The 22,326-nt window shown below is 39.0% G+C and overlaps 1 protein-coding gene across 5 annotated transcripts in view; it reads right to left on the reverse strand.

Moving 5' to 3' along the window:
* WAC (WW domain containing adaptor with coiled-coil) overlaps nucleotides 1–19,318 on the reverse strand; it is an 84,595-nt gene extending 65,277 nt beyond the window's left edge. For 3 of the 5 annotated variants that reach the window (XM_044915517.1, XM_044915515.1, XM_044915514.1), the window contains exons 1-4: nucleotides 19,071–19,318; nucleotides 18,881–18,949; nucleotides 18,433–18,469; nucleotides 16,681–16,876 (exon numbers count right to left, since the gene is read on the reverse strand). In XM_044915517.1, coding sequence (XP_044771452.1) covers nucleotides 16,681–16,876; nucleotides 18,433–18,469; nucleotides 18,881–18,949; nucleotides 19,071–19,090 — 322 coding nt within the window. In that variant the 5' untranslated portion in view covers nucleotides 19,091–19,318. Of the gene's footprint in view, nucleotides 1–16,680; nucleotides 17,056–18,432; nucleotides 18,470–18,880; nucleotides 18,950–19,070 lie in introns of those variants that run through there. The other 2 variants (XM_044915518.1, XM_044915516.1) reach the window with 1 other exon arrangement.
* Nucleotides 19,319–22,326: the final 3,008 nt, after the last annotated feature.

A 22,326-nucleotide genomic window follows, 5' to 3' on the forward strand; every position in this document is an offset into this window, starting at 1 on the left:
TCAAAATGATCTTCAGTTAACATTTTAGTCACTTTTAGGAATAAAACACAACACAATGAATCACTAATTAAAAATAATTAGAGCAGCAATTCTCAAGGGCTTACCCTTGAGAAATGGAGCACTACATATGAGAATTTCTAGGGAAATTCTTAATTTCAATAAGCTTGATAAACTTACTGAATATTCAAATATAGGGTTATAGTTGGAAAACAGACTAACAACAATTAAAAAACAAAAAAATCCAACCCATTTTTCTGCTTAATATACTACAGAAAGTAAAACTCGATAGTGGGGCATGAACTTAAGAGGGTTTGAGAAACAATAATTTAGGAAAGGAACAGTTAAAACTAGTAAGAAGTCTGTAGAATTTAAAATATCATATATATCTATAAGATTATAATGAAGCTACTGATATTAGTCTAAAAATCACAGCCACTTAAGGGATTAGCAATAATGTGGTGGAATTAACTTACCGATTACATACACAATTTTAAGTTTATAACTAAAACTTTATGTTTTCCTAAAGGTCTGAATAAACTATTTGCTTCCTTCATAAATAGTACAAAAACCAAGTTCAATCACTTTAGGAATTCTGAAATGGTAAATTCTTACTATTTTACTCTTAACTGCACCTGAAAAATTAACTTTAACTTGAAACCAATTAATTCCCTGAAGGTTACTACCACTCACTTATTTCTGACATGTACTAGACATGTCAAATGACATTTAACAATATTGAACACCTACATTTATATGCCAGGTCCTGATACAGTAAAAATTAAAATAATCTCTGCCTTCTCGGAGCTTACAGTACACAAGACAAACCACATACGCAAAAAATTACAACTCCCTATAAAAGAACTGTGATACAAAAAGGTTCAAGGAAGTCTTCATACAATAAAGAACTGGGATCTTGAAGGATTCATAGGCTTGCCAAGAAAAAAAAAAAATGTGGTAGGATTGGAGAGAGGACAGTTTTAGCTGTGAAAACATACAGAAGGACAACAGCAATTTGATGTTCTAGGACTGGGTAGGTAGAGTTACATGACTGTAGTACAGAGAGAGGGAGGGTGGGTTGAGAAAGGAGAAGTTTGGACTCCTGGCAAGGATGACTCAGAAGATTTTAAATTCTTCAAATTTTCAAGCTATATTCACAAGCAAAAAATCTTATTCTGAGATGCCAGATTTCTGGCGTGAACATAAAGGTGTTCCCTTTTCATTTGTGTCCTCTATGTACACCAGACAGGAATATTTCCCAGATAAGTACATGAGGAAGGAGGAAAAGTCATATATTTAGACAATTATGTTGTCAATACATTATCAATGAAGACTTTAAGGATTAATGAAGAGAATGGTATGTTTAAATTTAGTCTAAAATTTTTATTCAGACAGCAATGCATGAGGAATGAAACAAAAGATCTGTTAAAATGACGCTACAATAGTTAGGACAATGAGGTCTAGAATTCCCCTCTAAAGACAGAAGAAAAGAATGCATTAACCAGGGAATAATCAATTTAGGAATAGATTTTAGGAAAGTTATCTATGGGGAAACCATATGAAACATGCTTAATAATCAAAAAGACAGGTGGCCCTGGAAACCAAAGGGTAGGATTTATAGAACAAGCAGCAGCCAGGACAGAACACTTCAGGAAATATTAACTGTTCAGTGCAGGTAGTGAGCTGAAAACAGCACAGAAAAGAAAACCGGCATCATAAAATATACATATATATCAATAAAAGAAAGAAAAATCACTTCAAACAACTTATGAATTGAAAAGTTTTTCAGTGGACTTGTTAACCAAGAGATCATTAGCAGTTGCAAAAAAAGAAGCTCAACAAAATAAGTCAGAGAAAGACATGTATCATATGACCTCACTGATATGAGGAATTCTTAATCTCAGGAAACAAACTGAGGGTTGCTGGAGTGGTGGGTGGTGGGAGGGATGGGGTGGCTGGGTGATAGACATTGGGGAGGGTATGTGCTATGGTGAGCGCTGTGAATTGTGTAAGACTGTTGAATCACAGACCTGTACCTCTGAAACAAATAATACATTATATGTTGCGTTGGTGGTATAGTGGTGAGCATAGCTCCCTTCCAAATAATACATTGTATGTTAAAAAAAAAGAAGAAGAAGAAGAAAACAAGAGGGGAAGAATGAAGGGGGGGAAATCGGAGGGGGAGATGAACCATGAGAGGCTATGGACTCTGAGAAACAAACTGAGGGTTCTAGAGGGGAGGGGTGTGGGGGGATGGGTTAGCCTGTTGATGGGTATTAAGGAGGGCACATTCTGCATGGAGCACTGGGTGTTATATGCAAACAATGAATCATGGAACACTACATCAAAAACTAATGATGTAATGTATGGTGATTAACATAATAAAAAAAAAGCAGCTCAAGTGAGGAGAGAAGCAGTATAATGGCAAATGAGAAGCAGTATAATGGCAATGGGCTAAATTTAAATTAAGTAACATTAAAACCTGAATTTCATAGTTCTACTAGCCACATTTCAAATGTTCAATGAGCACATGTGGCTGTGGCTACCATATGGACAGCTCAGACCTTGAACATTTTCAACCACAAAAAAGTTCTATTGGACAGTGGCTAACCTAAACTCTCATTCCCAAATGTGAACAGTCAACTACAAGGAGCAAACATCCGTGGAACCCAATACTGTGGAAGACAAGCACCAAACTCAAACAGAAAACCTTCTGAGGAAACATATTTGACATGGAAAAAACTAAAAATCATGTAAATTCCCAGAGTATTTCTACTGAATCAGATTCATAAAATTATAGGCCATAAAAAAATTAAAAGTAGACTGTCCAAAATAAAACTTTCAATAGGTGAATGAAATGAACACATCTTTAAATCTAATCAGAATGCTGGAAGAAATATGCCAACGGATTCTCTCCAGAGTACAACGTATTCTCACTCTCAAAAAGTATCCAGGTATCTACTATTTACCAGGAAAGAGGTAAGTAGAATATAATCAAAAGACACCTAACGAAGTTCCAAAAGGTGAAGAGTCAAAAACAATTTTAAGGGGCACCTGGGTGTCTCAGTCAGTTAAGTGTCTGCCTTCATCTCAGGTCATGATCTCAGGGGTCCTGGGATAGAGCCCAGCATGGGGCTCCCTGCTCAGCAGGGAGCTGCTTCTCCCTCTGCCTCTTCCTCTTCCTCTGCTCCTCCTCCCCACTTGTGTTCTCATGCTCCCACACTAGCTCTCTCTCAAATAATAAAATCTTTTAAAAAAAAAATTATTTTTAAAGACGGGGAAGGTAGCAGGAGGAGGAGGGAACAACTCTAAGGGCTCTCTTTTGATGAAAACAGCGATAAGGAGAAGCATGAAAAAAGATCCCAGTTACAAAGAGATACTGGTGAAATTTTACATCTTAGGATAAAGAAAAATAAATATCCTAAAAGCTCTCCAGCTAGGGGGTGGGAGAATTAAAGTAAAAGACATACATCATAATGGAGAGCTATATATAAAAAGACCAGGTTTGAGATCCGACTTCTCACCTGCAACAACGAACTGTAATCACCAATTTAGAAGTATCTTCAGAAAGGGGGGGGGCGGGATTCATATTTTTTAATCTAGCCAGAAGATCATTCTTCTTGCATAAGGACAAAATGAAGACATGCTGGGGCATGCAAAACTTCAGATTACCACTCATAAAAAATATTAGTTATAAATCTTCATGCAAACAGAACACGTGAGGCAAAAAATGTTTTAAAGAATGAGAAGTGAAATCCACTATCACAATGGAAAACTTTCTCACCTGTCAGAAAACAGATCAAGTAAAAATTAAGATTACTAAAGATTTATATTATAGTTATGCTACATAAAGAACTTGATCTGACAGAATCCTCTGTACCATAAAGAAATGCATTATTTTCAAATATCCACAAAATACTTAAAATAATTATTCTGTTAGGAAAAAAAATCTTAATTCAAACAGGCCAATAAAACTAGAATCTGTTAACAGAAAGTCTAGTAGTAGTAATTGTTAAAATACTAGCTTATAAAATTCATTAAAAATTTTTAAAGGGCTCCTGGGTGGCTCAGCTGGTTAAGCCTCCGACTCTTGATTTCAGCTCAGGTCATGATCTCGGGGTCATGAGATGGAGCCACACATTGGGCTCCCTGCTCAGAGGGGAGTCTGATTAGGATGCTCTCTCTTCTCCCTCTGCCCCCCACCTCCATGCGCCTGTGTGCACATGCTCTCATTTTAAAATACATAAAATCTTCAAAAAATTTTTTTAAATACATACTTCCAAATACCCCTGGGCTAAAATAGAGAAAAAACAAAACTGGAATCACATCTAGATTTGAATAAAAATGCAATCACTCTATAACTGCATCAAAATCTATGCAGTATGAACAAAGCAGTGAAGTTTAGAAAATTTACGTTTAAATGTTTTCAATAAACAAAAAAAATCAAAATAAACTATCCAACTGAAGAAATTATGGCCAAAAAAGAATCCAAGAAGAAATTAAATAAAACGTAGAAAACGGAGTTCTCTGTAGTTTTTTTTTTTTAAAGATTTTATTTGACACAGAGAGCGAGAGACAGAGACAGAGAGACAGAGAGCAAGCACAGGCAGGGGGAACGGCAGGCAGGGGGAACAGCAGGCAGGGGAGAAGTAGGCTCCCTGCTGAGCAAGGAGAACCCCAGCCAAAGGCAGCTGCTTAATCGACTGAGACACCCAGGTGCCCCTCTGTAGCCTGTTTAAAAATACCAATACAAGAAATGAGTCTTTGGTTAAGTCTGATTCTTAAGAAGTATAGGAGAGTAACAATACAAGAAAAGAGTCAAACTGTTGATAGACATAAATTTTAAACTTTATATCAATACATTTTCTAATAAAATATTAAAGCTGTAGGGAAAGAGTCAATAACCATACAAAAAATGTGAAAAGAGCTAAAGTTCTACCACTCACTAAGGCAGTAACAGCAGAGTTTTATAGCAGAATTCAACCACAGCTTTCAGAAAGTTAATTCTGGTATTATTTAAGCTGCTTCAGGGCACAGAAAAAGACAAATGTTTCTCATCCATTTTCAACAGTGCTTCTCATTTGTGGACATAAAGGCAAAAAATTAAAAAATAAAATAAAAATCAGCACATCAAAACCATGAATCCCATGACCAAGAAAAGGTGCTTCAAGAAACCTACTGTAATTTATTACATTAATAACCTGAAAAAGTTTATGATCATATGATCATCTTTCTTAACAGTTGCAGAAAAAGCATGAGATTCAAGATCCACTTCTGATAAATACTCTTGGCAAACTAGGAAGAGGAAAATGTCTTACTTGGTAAAATACCTACCAAAAAAACTAAAAGAAACATTCTTAAAGGTGAAACCATAGAAGTATGCCCATTAAAGTCAGGAACAAGGATGCTCATTACCAACAAAATGAACATTATATGGATGCCCATTTTTGGCAATAAACATTTAAAAAAATTATTGAGGCAGGAAAATATACTTAAGTACAACCTAGATGTTTTTGAAAAACAAGGGGACTGCCCTAACAAGAAGCGAATATGCTACAAATCTGTTATAATTTAGGTGGAACCACATGAAACTAAGGATCATTTTTTCTACTTACAGAAATAGCAGTATTGTATGATTTAACCTCATATAAAACTACAGTGAGGGGCTGCAGCAGAACTGTATATTCTACCTTTCATCAACATTGCTGTTCTAATTTTTTTTTTATTTGAGATAGAGAGTGTGAGCATAAGCTGGGCTGGGAGGGGGCGGGGGGGTGGGGCAGATGCAGAGGGAGAAGCATACTCCCTGACCCCAGAACCCCAGGATGAAGACTTGAGCCAAAGGCAGACGCTCAACCAACTGAGCCATCCAGACGACCAGCTGTTCTAATTTTAACGAAGAAATAGAACATGCAATTAGCAGAAACTACATATAATGAGTACCTTGAACGTGCTTTCATTGTTGTAACTGCTCTTTGGATACTGTCCTACTGATTTTATAAAAATTAAATAAACCTTTTTGTTTCAAAATAGGTAACGTAAGATGTTTTTAACACAACCCATTCTACATTATCAAAGTAGAAATGGGAAGTATCCACATTAGTGGCTGGTTAGTGACATGTTCCCATTAGTGATATGGTTCCCATTTAGCAAAATTCTAAACAAGATCATATCTAACTTTTTAGGCCACCACACCCCATTATCTCCTGGATTCTCCCAGTGTTAGGCCCCCACACCCCATTATCTCCTGGATTCTCCCAGTGTATCAGGTTCAAGCTTGAGCTCTTCCTTAACATTTCTATCATTCTGATGCCAAAGTATTCATATCAACTGTAATGCTCTTTAAATTCTACTTCTAGTGGCGCCTGGGTGACTCAGTCGTTAAGCGTCTGCCTTCGGGGCTCAGGTCATGGTCCCAGGGTCCTGGGATCAAGCCCCACATCAGGCTCCCTGCTCCGCGGGAAGCCTGCTCCTCCCTCTCCCACTTCCCGCTGCTTATGTTCCCTCTCTCGCTGTGTCTCTGTCATATAAATAAATAATGTCTTTAAAAAAATAAATAAAAAATAAATTCTACTTCTATCTTAATCCAAATCCTAATTACAAGCAATGCTAGTAACATATGGCTTTATATAACCAAAAGTTAGCTAATGTGCCCAAAATCAGCACACAAAAGGACGATTTCAAATCCTAAATGTATAATGTGCCAACGTGCAAGGACATAACGGGGGAAAAAGTAGTCAATAATGTATAATTCCCTAACTATGCTAATAACATGTGCTGACAAAGTCAATTAAACAGCGTAACAGCTCCCAGTAGCTCTCCTGCTCAAGACTGACCATACTTATTTAAGTCTTTCCATGAACTATTTTTATAGTTACGATGAAAATGAGAACCAACTATAAATTAAACAAACAGTAAGGTAAGATTTCCACCTCCTAATGTCTGTACTGAAAGTAATAGTTTAAACATCGAAATACTAAAATGAGAGCTGCATTTTGAAACCTGTTCTTCCCAAGAAATCAAGAACATCCCTATATGAGTCAGTGTCTAGAACTCACCCACTCCTTGTCAAGGTAATAAAAAACTGGCCCAAATCAAAGGGGAGATTTTAAAGGCTAAGCACTTTGTCCTGTTTTCCAAAATAATCAACACTGACATTCAACAGTTATATAAAAAAGGAACTATCATAATTACACAAAAGTATAAAATTAAGGTTAGTCTACAGTTTTACTAAGTACAGCTTTGTAACTTAACCCTTACTATTTTTTATAATTTAAATGTCCCATGATAGAGATATTTACGCATACAGTATTAAATACAAATGCTTTAAAACCCTAGTAAGGAGCCAAGGAACAGCAGGAACAGAAACTGGACCAAACCACCACAGAGAAGGCCACAGGCAGGAGAGAACACTACTACTTTTTTTTTTTTTTTTGGAGATTTTATTTATTTGAGAGAAGAGGGAGCATGCACAAGCAGTGGCGGGGGAGGGATAGAAGGAGAGAGGCAGACTCCCCACGAAGCAGGGAGCCCGATGCAGGACTCGATCCCAAGGACCCTGGGATCATGACCCAAGCTGAAGGCAGACACTCAACCGAATGAGCCACCCAGGCGCCGGAGAACACTACTTCTTACAGCCTATCATACTGTGTTCCAACTTGCTAGCTTTTTCCTATTATAATCAACGTTTTCATGATCAACCAGCACACATTTTTATGAAGTTGGAAGTCTGCAAAATTATTCTTCACAAATCAATTACTTAAATGAAGTTTACCACTCAACAGTCTCAAGACAACAGGAAGGCACAAGGATTGGGGGGTAGCGGGAGGAGGAGGATACCCCAAGTGCCAAAGACAGTTTTATCTAAAAAGCAATAGCAGTAGCTCCTGTTACTACCCAAATATATCTCACTTGCCTGCCAGTTGCTGATACTGGTTAGAAACTTCCCTACTGTCCAGCATTAGTTCTACTGTGGGGCATTAGATGTCCATGCCACATGAAACTAAGTTAGCTATTTAATGTATAACGACATACAAACTGCATAACCTATAAATCAGGAAAGAAGGTCGAAGAGAAGAAAACTCTCTAAAACCAAGATAACACATTAACATATGATCTGGCAAATAACCACTCCAGACTTCCAGATTCCTAATGATAAAATTCTTTACTATCCCACTCAGAGTTCCTCCTCCTCCTCTTCCATGTACTCTCCCTAGACCTGCAGTTTATAAAGATCTAAAATAAATCCTTATTTAAAAATTCAGTTTTCTAGGCTACATCCCCTACTGCTTTGACTCATGGTTAATTCAGAGGGAGTCAAGGAACTTGTTGCTTTAAAAGCTTCTCAGGTGACTCTAATAAGGCAGCCAAATCTGGAGGAAATTATCCTTACATCTATCTAAAAATCTCTGAACTGCAAAGTCCTGGGCATGAGCAGGCACCAAGTTAGTCAGAACTGCCCTGGAGCCCCCTTCATGTAGCTCTCACTTGTCAGGCTCTTCAGTTTGGCAACTGAAATACCCATTGTTTTCCTTCTTAACTCTAAAGAAGAGAATAGTCTGAGACCTACAGCTGCTGATCTGACACTAACTTAGTCATAGGAATAAGAGCAAACCTAATCATTTAGGGTGTCACAGTCCATGCACTTAGCCATGTGCTTTAAAAGCATTTTAGATACATAATTTCCACAACAATCCTAAGGGAGTGGGCACAAAAACTCGGATTTTGTACTGTGCCTAACATCACCTAGCTACAAGTATCAGACACTAGACTTAAACACTAACTGAAAGAAGACTTCAATACATTAGTTAAGGACAAAAAGAAATATTAATATTCTCTAAGAACCAACTAAAAAGTATTCCTAGTCAGTCTTGAGACTGATACTGTCAATACCAAGTGTCCACTGAACCCACTACACAAATATTAAATACAAGCCAAAATAAAGGGCGTAACAGAATATGAAACCATTTTAATAAAAATTCTGGAAAAGCTACTTATAAAATCCTTCTAATATTTTAGGACAAGAATGTGTCCTATGAAAAACTGATTAACTCCAAATGACAGGATTTAAGGCCATTTTATTTTCCTCCTTTCTCTAATTTTTCTGATAAATGTGTCCTAACAGAAAAATTTTAGTACAAGAGCACTATATAGTTCAAGAATTCATTAACTCTAACCATACCTTGCATTTACATGGTATTTCAGAAATCAGGCATATGAAAAATTTCTTTAGAGAAATAGAGAAGTATGTGTGAAGCTAGATAGACCAACAGAGTAATCATATTCTCCAGAACTCTGCTGTCCAATAGCCACTTCATGTGGCAAGTAAGCACATGAAATGTGACTAGTCCAAACTGAAAGGTGTTATAAAGTAAGTGTAAAATACTGGATTTCAAAGACTTCGCACAAAAACAGGAATGTAAAGAATCTTATTAATAGCTTTAAAAATATCAAGTACATGCTGAAATGATAATATTCTGGACAGACTAGGTTAGAAAATATACTAAAATTAATTTCACTTTACTTTTACTTCAACAGAACTACTAGAAAACCACACATGTAATTTGCGTTTGTGGCTCCCATTAACCAGAATATGCATTTTAGCCAAGATCCCCAGGTGATTACTATACACATTCAAGTTTCAGAAGCACTGTTCCAGAAAACTGCAATTTCATTTACCTTACATCATAATAACAATTCCATTATTATTCTAGCCACCCATTTACTGAAATGCTACAAGGCGTCAGACACTGTTCTACGCAAGAGGAATACAAGTTAACAAAACAAATTCACTCCCTGTTCTGGTGGAATATATTCCACAGAAGACAAGCAAAGAAAAGCTCTAATATAGTTAGTTCTGCTATTAACACTTGTATTTGAAAATGCACGTTTGTTCCAGCACTATTGGTAAATCAAGAAATTATTTGAGCATAACACAAATTTCCCACTTATGAGCAGTTTCACCTGTGAAAAACACTAGCCGTACCCAGATGAACCAAGCTACACAGGAATTCACAAAGCACACACCCCAAACATCTTCAAGCTACCTCAATTCAACCTATGAGTTATGAATCCTATCCATCCACAATTAAGTGTTACAACTTTCAGAGGGTTATTTCAGATAACCCTCCTTCCATCACTTCACAGTAACTCACAAGCTGCAACCTTTTCAAAAGATGCCCACCTCCCACAAGCTAATTTCAGGTATTTATGAAGGTAAAGTACCATATTTATTGTACTGTTAATGTACTCCTTAACCATTTAATATGTCATGCTATGATTTTTGTTGGGTTCCTATGTCTTTAATGTGCCCCTAACTTCACTTTCCCCATAAATCCGGTGGTGGGATTTTGCATAGCATGATGACTTTCAGGGACACACAAGTCATGTTGCAGCAGAAGGACTCTAAGTAAATAACATCAAGTTATGTGAAGTACAAGGAAGAACACTCAGTGAAAAGGATAGACAATGACAGGGATGGCAGTTTCAGAGTGATCAGGAAGGGTAGGGAAGGCCTTTGGGAGATGGTGACATTTAAGCACATTACTGAAGTGGAGAGTGCACCAGGAGGACACACAAAAAGATGAACATCCTAGAAAGGAGGAGCATAAAATGCAGTACTCTTGAGACAAGAACAAACTTCTTCCTGTAAGGCCAGAATGGACAGGGCAGCACAAACAAGGGCAAGAGTGGTAGGTGAGGAAGCTGAAGAAACACCCAGACACCAGATTACACAGGGTCATTTATAGGCCTTGTAACTAACAGGGAGTCACTAGAAGGTTTTCAGAAAGAGAGTGATGTGAGCTGAGTGGCATTTTAACTGGACCACTTGTGTGGGAAATAATTGTGTGATGCAAAAAGAACACCATTCAGAGGCTTTTGCAGAGTCCTGGTAAGAGAAGGTGGTAGCCAGGAGTATAATGGTTGTATTTTAAGAACTGGGAAGTGGTTGTAACTACAATCCAAGTGAAGTATTTAAGCTACTATTAATTGTTAAAACTGGAAAGCCAGTCTCTTAGCTATATATAATACCCTAGCTCTACCTTCAAATTATATTCCCAAGTATTCCCACTTAAACAGGAATAATCTTCATCAGTCTATTTCAAAGGGTTGTTGTGGGATCAGATGAGAAACAGTGTAAAAGGGCTTTCAAAATTATAAAGTATCAGATAAATAAGTAGAAGAGAGACTCTTAGGAGACATTTGCAAGACCTAAATAACTGCTTTTGAAATGATTAACAAATAGTATCTCCGATACTTAGTACACTGAGTCCCAGAAGCAGAGTAGTTACAGATGTGGTCCCACTTACAGAATTCCGGTAAAGATGCCCCAGCTCATTGCTACCTTCACTCTTTCCAGCATCGTAACAAAATGATAAACTACATAGACCACAACCATTCTGCACAACAGAAGACAATAAGCAGACACTTAACAGAGACAATCTAGTTTTCTGTGAATTATGGACCAAAAATCCTGTTATACCAAAAACTTTACATCTTGTACAACTAAAAAACAGCTCAATTAAGACTGCTTTAAAAAGATCAAAGTCAACCATTCCAAAATATTTTTGATTGTGAAATAGAAATAACATTATATCATTAACAATATATAACCATCCCTTTAAAAACAAAAATGTTAAAAAGTGATGATTAAGACAAATGACATGGATGTGTTCAAATACATGCACACATGTCTAGGGTATATATATTTCCTAAAATTAAAAAAAAAAAAAAAAAACACTGAAGAACTGAAATATTAGGACTGCCTGCCAAGCTTATTCTGTTTCTCTTGAAATGGAATACCTATTTCCTGTGGTTTTTAACTGACCTATGGAGATCCAATGCAAACCTATCTGCCTACTTTACTATCTTATTATAAAACATGAATCAATAAAAACAGGTAATATTTATTTCACTGGAATGAAATCCAAGTTATTAGTAAACTTCAGATTCTGTATGAAATTTCTAAGTTGCTTTGAAAACAAGTATCTGAATATAAGGCCGTGAGAAAAACGGCTGCTTCCAAACGAAAATTTTGGCAAACTTTCATGTTAAAACTCTTTTAAAAAGTCAAACACTGACGTGCTATCTTGGTCTAGAACTACACACATATATTGTGCCATTGTCAATGCCGTGGCTTTGATAAGAACTAAATTAGGTGTAATCACCGAGGACGCTGGGTGAAAGCTTTAAGATACAAGAGGATATGACTTTAAATTTAAATTTGTGCTATAGTAAACACCCACCAAATAAGCTATCAATATGCCTAAATGTTTCCTCTCTGACAGTGTAAACAATTTACCAGAACAGAGAGGACCAATTTCTAGAGTCAGCTCTACCACTATTTGTTCAATTTTATACAAGTAAATGTTCTCTCATTTGTAAAACTGTAAAACGGATGCTATCTGTTCTACCTTCCAAGAGCAATAGGAGGATCAAAGGAGACTGTTCACTTTTATAATAGCTTCTAGCATTACAAATGCAAAGCACATTTCATTTTATTCAAAACAGTTACCTGAATAACCATAAGGCCGTGCGTGTTACCCAAGTATCAATCTATCACCCAATGTGAAAAGATTCAAACATTACTAAATTATATTTTAAAAACTATAAAAGCACCAATTATCCCCAAATAGTCCCTACAGAACAATTTCTTCAAATGTTATATAGTATCCTTTGTTTGAAAATTAGATGAATATACATTTCCAAGTATCTCCAAACATGGCTACATGACAAAACAAAATAAAAACTTTCACTATGCAGCTAAAATTTTTTCAGATCTTTAGAAACAATGGTTACCAAAACCACCAAAGGCAACTTTACTTTGTACTCAAAGATACCTAAATACTCAGGAAACCAACGAAGAATATTTTTCAATTAGTCAACTGAGTTAAGCTATCCCCAAAAAAGAGGTTTCTAACAAGTATTCCAAATATATCTTACTAATAAGTTTCTTACAAATAATTCTGAGAGGGATATGAAAAATAGGACAACCCCCAAGAGGTTGAAGTTTTGTGGAACATCTTTCCAGAATCCTTGTTAAGATACCTTTCATCCTAAACTCATCTGCACTATCATTCTTGAAGTTACTTGGTAAAATAATCATTTAAAACAAGTCTCAAGAAAAACACACTTTAATAACTAAAGAGAAAGTGTTCTTAAAATTCCACGAAAATACAAATTCAACATGAACTGTAGGTTCATACTTCGGCAGTTTGGATGTCAGCCGCACTTTTAAAAACATGTTTAAGTTATAAAAACAAATCTAATGATTGTACCTTAAGATTCTTGCTTTTGGTTAAGACTGTTTTGCAAATAAATCACAGAATATATAAAAATAACCTGATTCACCAAGTTAAAGAATATTTAATTATACTCTCAACGGCCCCTAATTTACAATAATCTACATTCCTTTTAATAAATCAGAAAAGGACAAAATCTAACTCTCTTAACTGTACATATTATGCTATAGTAAGTTTTTTTTTAAACTAAAGATTTCTACAACTGACAATCCTTCTCCTTGCTTTTACTTTCCCTAGCAAATTACTTAAAGTCCTTTTATACGTTACTTCCGAACTGGCACTTTCCAAGGTGCCATAAAAGAAATCTAGTAATCACTGTAAGAAATACATTGTGATGTAGATAGATGCCAGTAAAGCCCAACCTTGATTTATAAGTTCCACATTTGTTTAACCTGCTTTCTAAAATGCAAATTACAAATCATAGTACATAGGCTCTTAAGTTAGTAGATATTTACTGAAGTCTAGGTTTCTTTTAAAAACCTAAAATGAAGGGCGCCTGGGTGGCTCAGTTGGTTAAGCGACTGCCTTCGGCTCAGGTCATGATCCTGGAGTCCCTGGATCGAGTCCCGCATCGGGCTCCCTGCTTGGCAGGGAGTCTGCTTTGCCCTCTGACCCTATCCCCTCTCATGTGTTCTCTCTCATTCTCTCTCTCTCAAATAAATAAATAAAATCTTTAAAAAAATAAAAATAAAAAAATAAAAACCTAAAATGAAAATGAAAATAACATACTGATATTAGATCAATAAACAATATACTAACCTGTTCTTAAAAGTGGTTTGTTTGGTTTTTTTTAAGGGGGGTGGGGAAGGGAGAGAATCTTAAGCAGGCTCCACACCCAGTGTGTAGTGAGATGTGGGGCTGACTCCCACAACCCTGAGATCATGACCTGAGCTGAAATCAAGAGTCAGATGCTTAAACCAACTTAGCCACCCAGGCGCCCCCTAACCTGTTCTTAAATTAAGTTCCTTACACAGGTGCACAGATCACTGCAATTAACATTGGGAAATGGTTTTGACTTTATATATATGAATACTTATATGTATATATTATAACTTACATTTATTTAAAAATAAAAATCCAAAAGAATACAAATGCCTGTAAAAAAAAAAAAAATCAAACTTATGCACTTTAAAAAAACTCAGTTTCAAACATGTATCAGCAATAAAAGAAAATACCAGGAGTCAGTGTATAAGGACTAAATACCTAAGTATTAATGAGAAAAGAACGACCACTTCACATCTTTAAGAGAATTAACATCAAAGAGACATTCCAAACTTCAGAATGGAGATCTCCTATTTTATGATACTTATTATTCATACATAGTATAAAGGAATATGGCAGCCAGGCATATTAGAAATGGTAGATAGAAATGGAGCTATTTTATTAATTAAAAGGCTCCAGAAGAAGACAGATAAACAGCTAAAAAGCAAATCAGAAAGTGGGGCTTAACTTAGCAAATGACTAGATGAGAAAAATTACAAGTTTCTTACAAAAGCATCAGCAACCAGATGCAAATAAAAAGAAAACTAAAACCGTAGAAGTATCTGGAATTCACATAGGAAGCAAAATTAAAATCGAAATGAAGAAAAAAGGAGTACAGATAAAGTTAGCAGCTACAACCACCACTAGCTGCCAAAAGTCAAAGCCTTTCAAACTAGTTTTTAAGGCAAGGATCACATTTTATCTTTACTTCCAGGAATACTACACAACTGTTGCCCCATGTTTGTTGAATAAATAAGCAACAGAATGATCTTGGGATTAACTCACCTATAAAGGAATTATCAGGTATGGTTACCTGTGAATGTTCAAAAGCATTTACAGAACTTTCCCAGAGCGCCTAAACTGACTTATTCCTGGATTTGGAGATATAGGATACCTTAACCAGATCACAATCACTAAAAGAAAATCTAAGATACTCATCTGTAAGGAGATGAAGTACCACATCCTATTTTGTCACAATCACCAAAATTTTAAAAATAAAACACAGTACAACACAAAACAATACCTGCCTTCCAAGAGCTAACATTTAAAATGAAATCCACTATAGAAGAATAACTGAAAATAGTATCATCTCAAACCATATCTAACACTGGAAAATTTACCCACAAAATTAAAAATATTAATAAAGTAGTTTTGCCATCAAAGGACTTCTCTAACACTTTAATAACCAAACCCACCTCCTACTGGTTACATACAAATAAAATAAAGTTTATCTGCATCAGTAGCACAATGCTATAGCTATATTCAACAGAACTGTATTCTCCTTCCATCCAGTGTCTAAATTCTTCCATTTCAATGCAATCTAACCATTAATTTCCTCAACCCAATAACTATGGACAGAGAACACCCATGTTTCTGATTATCTGATCACACTGAATAAAGCTGATCTCCATCCTAAGAGGCGGAAAAAGAGGACCAGAAGATGAAGGATATTTTTTAAAAGTAAGCGAAGTATTGAGAAGTTCATGGACAGAAAGCCACATGGCACTCATTTGAGTTTCCTTAGAAGCTTCTGAAAGTACAATCACTGTTGTATATATGTATCTCAAACATGTTATCTATTAAACAAGAGAAGATCTTACAGTGGGGACAAACCAGATGTTTTAATTACTCTAGTGAAAATGGTTTGTGTCTCAATACATGCTTTAAATATGAAATCTGATTTTTTGGTAAATTCTGGGCAAATTAAATCTGAAAATAGTTACTGATTTACTTTTTCTTAGCCTCCTACCACAAAGAGCTTGAGGTAGGGTTATAACTGAAGGGTATCAGCACCGTACAAAAGAAATGAGGCTAACTTTTAAAAAGTTGAATATCTGTATGAAAACGGTATAAAAATTACATTAATAAAATCCTGGAAAATCTAGAAAATAACATTTTAAATGCTAACAAAAACCCAAAAGAATTTTATAATCACAGGTGGGTTTTTTTTAACTTGTAAACGATCTCAAAAACTGTACTAAGCTTTTAAATTCATAATTTATCAGTAGGAAACACATTTGAACTCCTTATAAAAATAAATTTAAGCAGCAACAAGAATCTTAAACTGAGTCAAATAAACTGAAGACTTTACTTGAAAAGGTGAAAGTTCTTTTCTTAGAAAAACGTCCTGCATTTCTCTCAGTAATAAAGCATTTGGCAGGTCATACTCATAAACGCATTCTCTTATTATAAGCCACTGGTATCCATTTTAAGATGCTCAGCTCAATAGCTTACTTCTAAGGTGACTTGTTTAGGAATTAAGTAAATTAATAGAAATAAAATATTTTGATGACATAACCATATGGTAATGTCCCCACGCTGGAAATATCACTGCCACCTATTGTTTTACAGAGAGCTATTGTTAAGTATATGTGGAAGTTTCATCAAAAAAGCTACTCACCACCATCCCTCTCTCTAACTCTGTGAATATGCACATTTTTGGCCTTACTGTGACCTGTGCTGTCACTATATTTGTTTTCAGGACTATCAGATCTCCGCAACATTTTATTTGGTGGTGAAGGATCTGCGGCGTCTCGCATTTTTTCATGTCTGTGATCACCGCTACTGGGGTGACTCTTCGATGAATACTTAAGTGCCTGTAAAACATCACCCCCCAAAAAAGAGAGAAAGAATTGAAACTTTAAACTTAACTTCCTAAATGATTTTATCATAAAATTTGGCATATTAACTTATTTATGAACTTATATCAATAAAATTAAAATTTCTATTTTCAATTCTGCCTTTAAGTTATTCAGACAACACCTAAATACCTAAGACTCTTGTACAAATCATGTTTAAAAAAAAACTTTTTTTTCATTAAATATCTCGTAACTACAAAAAATCAAACACCTTGGTACATTAATTCCTTAATAAATTTTTTTGGGAATTACAAAATTTAATCCAAAGTAGAAACTAGTGTACTAGTTTCATCTTGAGTACTAATGTAACAACCTTGTGTTCTAACAACTGATATGCACAGACACAAGTATACATAAGCATGTCTCTACAAACCTACAAAAAAAGAAAGCATCAGTTTCTCGAATTTTTTGATCCAAAAAAAACCATTTCATACCTAACTTACCTACTCTTGCAGGTATGGAAAACAATTTCAAGATATAAAAACGTTGGTGGATATTTCTAAAACTCCCTCACAATGGTTTAGTTTTATTTTAACACACATTTAAGACAACCATAATAAACCAGTCTTTTACTGTGTGTCATTAGTATGTTTCAGAAGGGCAGATTCAACAGCGTTTAATCTTTTGACTATCCAAAGATAATGAACAGTATTATACACACCAAGGGACCTAGGGTTTTTAACTTGAGCTTTAACAACTCATGCTAGCCAGTAACAGAACTATAATCCTAGAAACTCCTTTAAGTGATTAAGTATAGAAAGTGGGAAGTATTTATTTCTGGTGTCATCTGATAGTTACCGACCACTTATGAGATTTCCCCCTCAAAACAGGGCCCACTTCTATCACAATTTTAAAAAACTTTACATGCAGAAACCGCAGTAACAAAAAGGAACCTACCTACCTAGAACCATCTATATTAGAATTATCCATAAAAAGACTTCTGGCCATAGAACGAATTATCCAAGTATCCAAAGATCTCAATTCTTACAATGAGAAAAAGCACTATCTTTCACTAGTAACTCAACTATTTGCACCAAAAACAATTAAAATGGGGAAGGGATAGTTTAGGACACACATAAAAGTTCCAAATCAATTAGTTGTTTCTTCCCAAGCTTTCCATCTAATTCAAGTATCCTTACGTTAACTTTTAGTTCCCAAATACAATAAATATGGCTCAGAAGTCACCTATCGTCTCATCCCATCGATTCTTTCACACCGAAATAATCGAGTTAGGTTCTTCCTGGCTAGGAATGATTTTTTTTTTTCCTAAAAAAAACAAAACAAAAACAAAACCCTGAACTTCCTCCAGTCACCTGTCAAAATAAGTCACCAAACGTTGCTGGAGAGCGCTAACAGAACCAAACACAAAATGTTAAGGGGACCGGCGGTGCTAGTTTCAGATTTGTTGCACCGAAGGGCCTGTAGCGACTTCTGAAGCCTGCGCTCGAGTAGCAGTTCCTCCCTTCCCCCCTCCGTCCCCCCACCCACCCCTCCACCCCGGCCTCGGCTGGTACCTGGTAAGGCTGCGAGTCCCCCCTCCGGTCGTGACAGCTGAAAAACAGGAAGAGAGACGGCGATATGAGACACCTCGGCGGGGGAGGAAGAAAACGGGCCCCCCCCCCCCCCCAGCGCCTCTCCCCGCGGGAGACCTACCAAACGTACCGGCAATGAGCCCACACACACATACACATACACATACACACACACACACACCCGGCTGAAAGGCGGTAACCAGGGCGAAACGCCGAGAAGCCGGCCCTCCACTGCCTCCACACTCACTCCGTCCTCGCCTGCTCGCGCGGCGGCTCCTCCTCCCAGCCCGATCCGGATCAGGGTTAACAACAAAAATGGCGGCTCGGCCAGCACCAGATAAGGAGGAACAGCCCCCCCCCTCCTCGCGCCGCCGCCGCCACCGCCCCCCGCCCGCGCTGCGGCCCGGCCCGAAACGAAAAGACAATTTACCCATCACTGAGTCTCTGCTGTTTCCTCGCATACATTACCATCAATGCCGGGCCTGTGAGTGTGTGTCGGGGGGAGGGGGAGAGCGGCCGCGAGAGGCGGGCGGGCGGGCGCGCAGGCGGCGGGCGGGCGGCAGGACCGGCACCAGGGCCCGGCGCGCCCTCGGCGACTCTCAGCACCTCCCCGTTACTGGCGCCGGCGTTCCCGGGCCATCTCCCTCCGCCGACACCACGCTCACTCTGAGCCCGGGCAGCCGCGCCAACTACACGGCGGCAGCGGCGAACCGGGGGGAGGGGGGCAAGAAGACGCGTCCGGCTCAGCCCCGCGGAGAGCTACTGCCTCCTCCTCCTTCTCTTCGCCCTGCTCCGCCGCCTCCTCCCCTCCTCCCCCCGTAGCCGCCGCTGCCTGGTCCTTCTCCTCCGCCTCCTGCCGCCGCCGCCGCCGCCGCTGGTGCCGCCGCTGCCGCTCCACCAACTACATCCGGGCAACTCGGACGCCGCGGCCTTCGGAAAACCTCGGCAGTTTCCGCCGCGCCCCTCCTCTCCCACCCTCGGCCTTCCTCCCCGCCCCGCGCGGCTCCGGAACGCCGCCTTCGGCAAACCTCGGCTCGCCCCGGCCTTCCTCTTCCTCTGAGGCCTGGCTCGCCTACTTGCGACCCGTCAGGTCTTTCCGGTTGCCGCTTCTTTTCTTCACGCGCAAGTCCGGCCGCTGCCGTTCCAGTTTAGGGATAGTCCCGCTCGGGGACCTGCTCGAGGCTGGTCCCAGGGGCTCCGGGGTGCGCGGGGTGGGAGCCGCCTTTGGGAGGAGGACGGTGGGACGCAAGAGGAGCCATCGCGGTCTAAATAAAGGAGGCTGCGGCTGCTGCGCGTGCGCCCAGAGGCGCGGGGGTGGGAGGGTGCCCTTGGGTGAGCTCTCCGGCCGCCGGCCCCCGCCCCTTCGGGCCCCGGCGGGGTGGTCGGAACCCCCCCCCCCGTTAGGCGGCTGGCGGGCGGTTACCAAGGAGCTTCCTCGGTCGGCAGCGACGGCAGCTGCCCTCGGGGAGGTGGGGAGCGTGCCGCTGCTCCCTGCGGCCCGCTCCCGGGAGCCGGAACTTGGGCCTGGGCCCCTGTCTCAGACCTGGCGCCGAGCGCGCGCCCGGCCTTCGGTGGGCCGGGGCTGCCTGGAGCTTGCCCGTCGGCACGTTAGAAGTAAGTCTCACCCCCAGAAGCATGCAGGAAAGCGAGCTTGCCGAGCGAGGAAAGACTCAGGAGTTAAGGGGTGTCGTACCGAATGCGGGAAGGCCGTGCGCGGGTGCGGATGTAAGGTGGACGTGCCCAGTTGGAGGAGGGAGCGCCGCTCTGGGCGGTGAATGGAAACCGAGGCTGACAGGGAGCGGGAATGCGTTACTGGGGGAAAGTGTTGAACCGCCTCTTATTTCCTGTTTTCCGCCCCCCCCCTCCCCGCTGTCCTCCCCACCCTATCCTTTTTTTAATTTCCTATTTTTCTCTTCTAGTTTCTCTTCCTCGCTGAAGTTCTTTGGCGTAAGAACATTCATTCATTCATTCGGAGGTTCTGCATGTGAATAAAGGCATAGGGTGTGCTAAATGAAGCTGCGACGAATTGGATTTTATAGACCGCTGCAGGCGCAGTACCAGCATTGGCATATTGGGAGGGGGGAAAGTCAAGTATACCCCCCAAAATTAAGTTTTACTTGAGGGTAGTGGTTGATATTCAGGTGGGGTTTTTTCCCTTGCTCTAAACTCCTTATAAGGCAGAATTATTTTAACGGAAAGATTGTAATAAACATAAAGTAAATATATATTTGCACAGAAGAAAAGGGTAAAAGAGGAAACCAGAAGAAATAAGACCCCACCAAAAACCAGTATCAAAAAGTAACTGACTGACTTGGTATCTAACAAGTTAACGTTACTGCTGGGCCTAATGAAGAGAAGGAATGATGTGGGGAAGAGGCCCTGAAATCAAAACTGATTGAAAGAAATGATTACATGTCACATATGCCTGCCAGGTGTCAGGATTATTGCTGTTTTCCAGAACCAGTGAAAGCCTACTTAATGCCCCATAAACTATCAGTAATTAAAAAGACTGCCAATGACTGAAATGGGGAAAAAATTTTTTAAAAACCTAGAGTCTTATGTGCAATTTCTTTTTTTAAAGATTTTATTTAGATCATGGGGCAAGGGGAGGAAGAGGGAAGGGGAAAGAATCTTAAGCATACTCCTGCTGAGCTCAGAGCTGCACTGAGGGCTGGATACCATGACCCTGAGATCACTACCAGAGCTGAAACCAAGAGTTGAACTTTTTTTTTTTTTTAGATTTTATTTATTTATTTGACAGAGAGAAGAAGAGACAGTGAGAGAGGGAACACAAGCAGAGGGAGTGGAAGAGGGAGAAGCAAGCTTCCCCTGAGCAGGAAGCCCGATGGGGGGCTCAATCCCAGGACCCTAGGATCATGACTTGAGCTGAAGGCAGATGCATTGAAGACCGAAGATAGATTTGCAGAGTACACAAAGTAGTATATCTTATGTAGAAACGTTTTGAAAACCGGCAGCAAAATTTATTACTAGTTTTTTGATGGTAATGGTGTGCTGAAATTTTGATAAATACCATTTGATCAAAAGCAGCAAACTGGAGGAAACTGTACAAGGCAATGTAGTCTTCGTTATTCATACATCCTATATTTGCAAATTTGCTTACTCAATTCATAGATTCTATATTTGCACATTTGCCCACTCATTAAAATTTGTGATCGCCGATCAGTATGCATAGCAGTCATGGACATGCACAGAGTGGCGAAAAGTTTAACATTCCCAGCTGAATTTAACAAGACAGCACTGGTTAATTCTCTCATACTGTAAATTAATGTGCTTTTCACAATATATATACTTTCAGGGTTTTTGCGCTTTTCATGCTTATCGGTGGTTTTGCTTTTTTTAAATGCCCCTCCAAGCAGAGGACTGAAGTGCTGTCTAGTAATCCTAAGCACAAGATGGCGATGTGCTTGGTGGAGAAAACACAGGTCCTAGATAAACTTTCAGGCTTATTACTGCCCTTGGCTATGATGAGTTCAGTATTAAGGAATCAACAATAAGCTGTCTAAATAGAAACACATTGATGAAAATGTGACCTAAGTCTTTCAGGAACCTAACCCTGTTTTCCCTAGGAGTGGGTCAGTGTTCATAGTGACTTAATAGAACTACCTTAGGGGCGCCTGGGTGGCTCAGTCGTTAAGCATCTGCCTTCAGCCCAGGTCATGATCCCAGGGTCCTGTTCCGTGGGAAGCCTGCTTCTCCCACTCCCACTCCCCCTGCTTGTGTTCCCTCTCTTGCTGTGTCTCTTTCTGTCAAATAAATAAAAGCTTTAAAAGAACTACCTCAAATAAGAATCAACTACTTACTAAAGGACCCATCTAAACATTATACCCAATTTTAAAAAACGCATCCCTTTTTTTT

The sequence above is a fragment of the Neomonachus schauinslandi genome, chromosome 5 (assembly GCF_002201575.2).
Source record: "Neomonachus schauinslandi chromosome 5, ASM220157v2, whole genome shotgun sequence".
Lineage (NCBI taxonomy): Eukaryota > Metazoa > Chordata > Mammalia > Carnivora > Phocidae > Neomonachus > Neomonachus schauinslandi.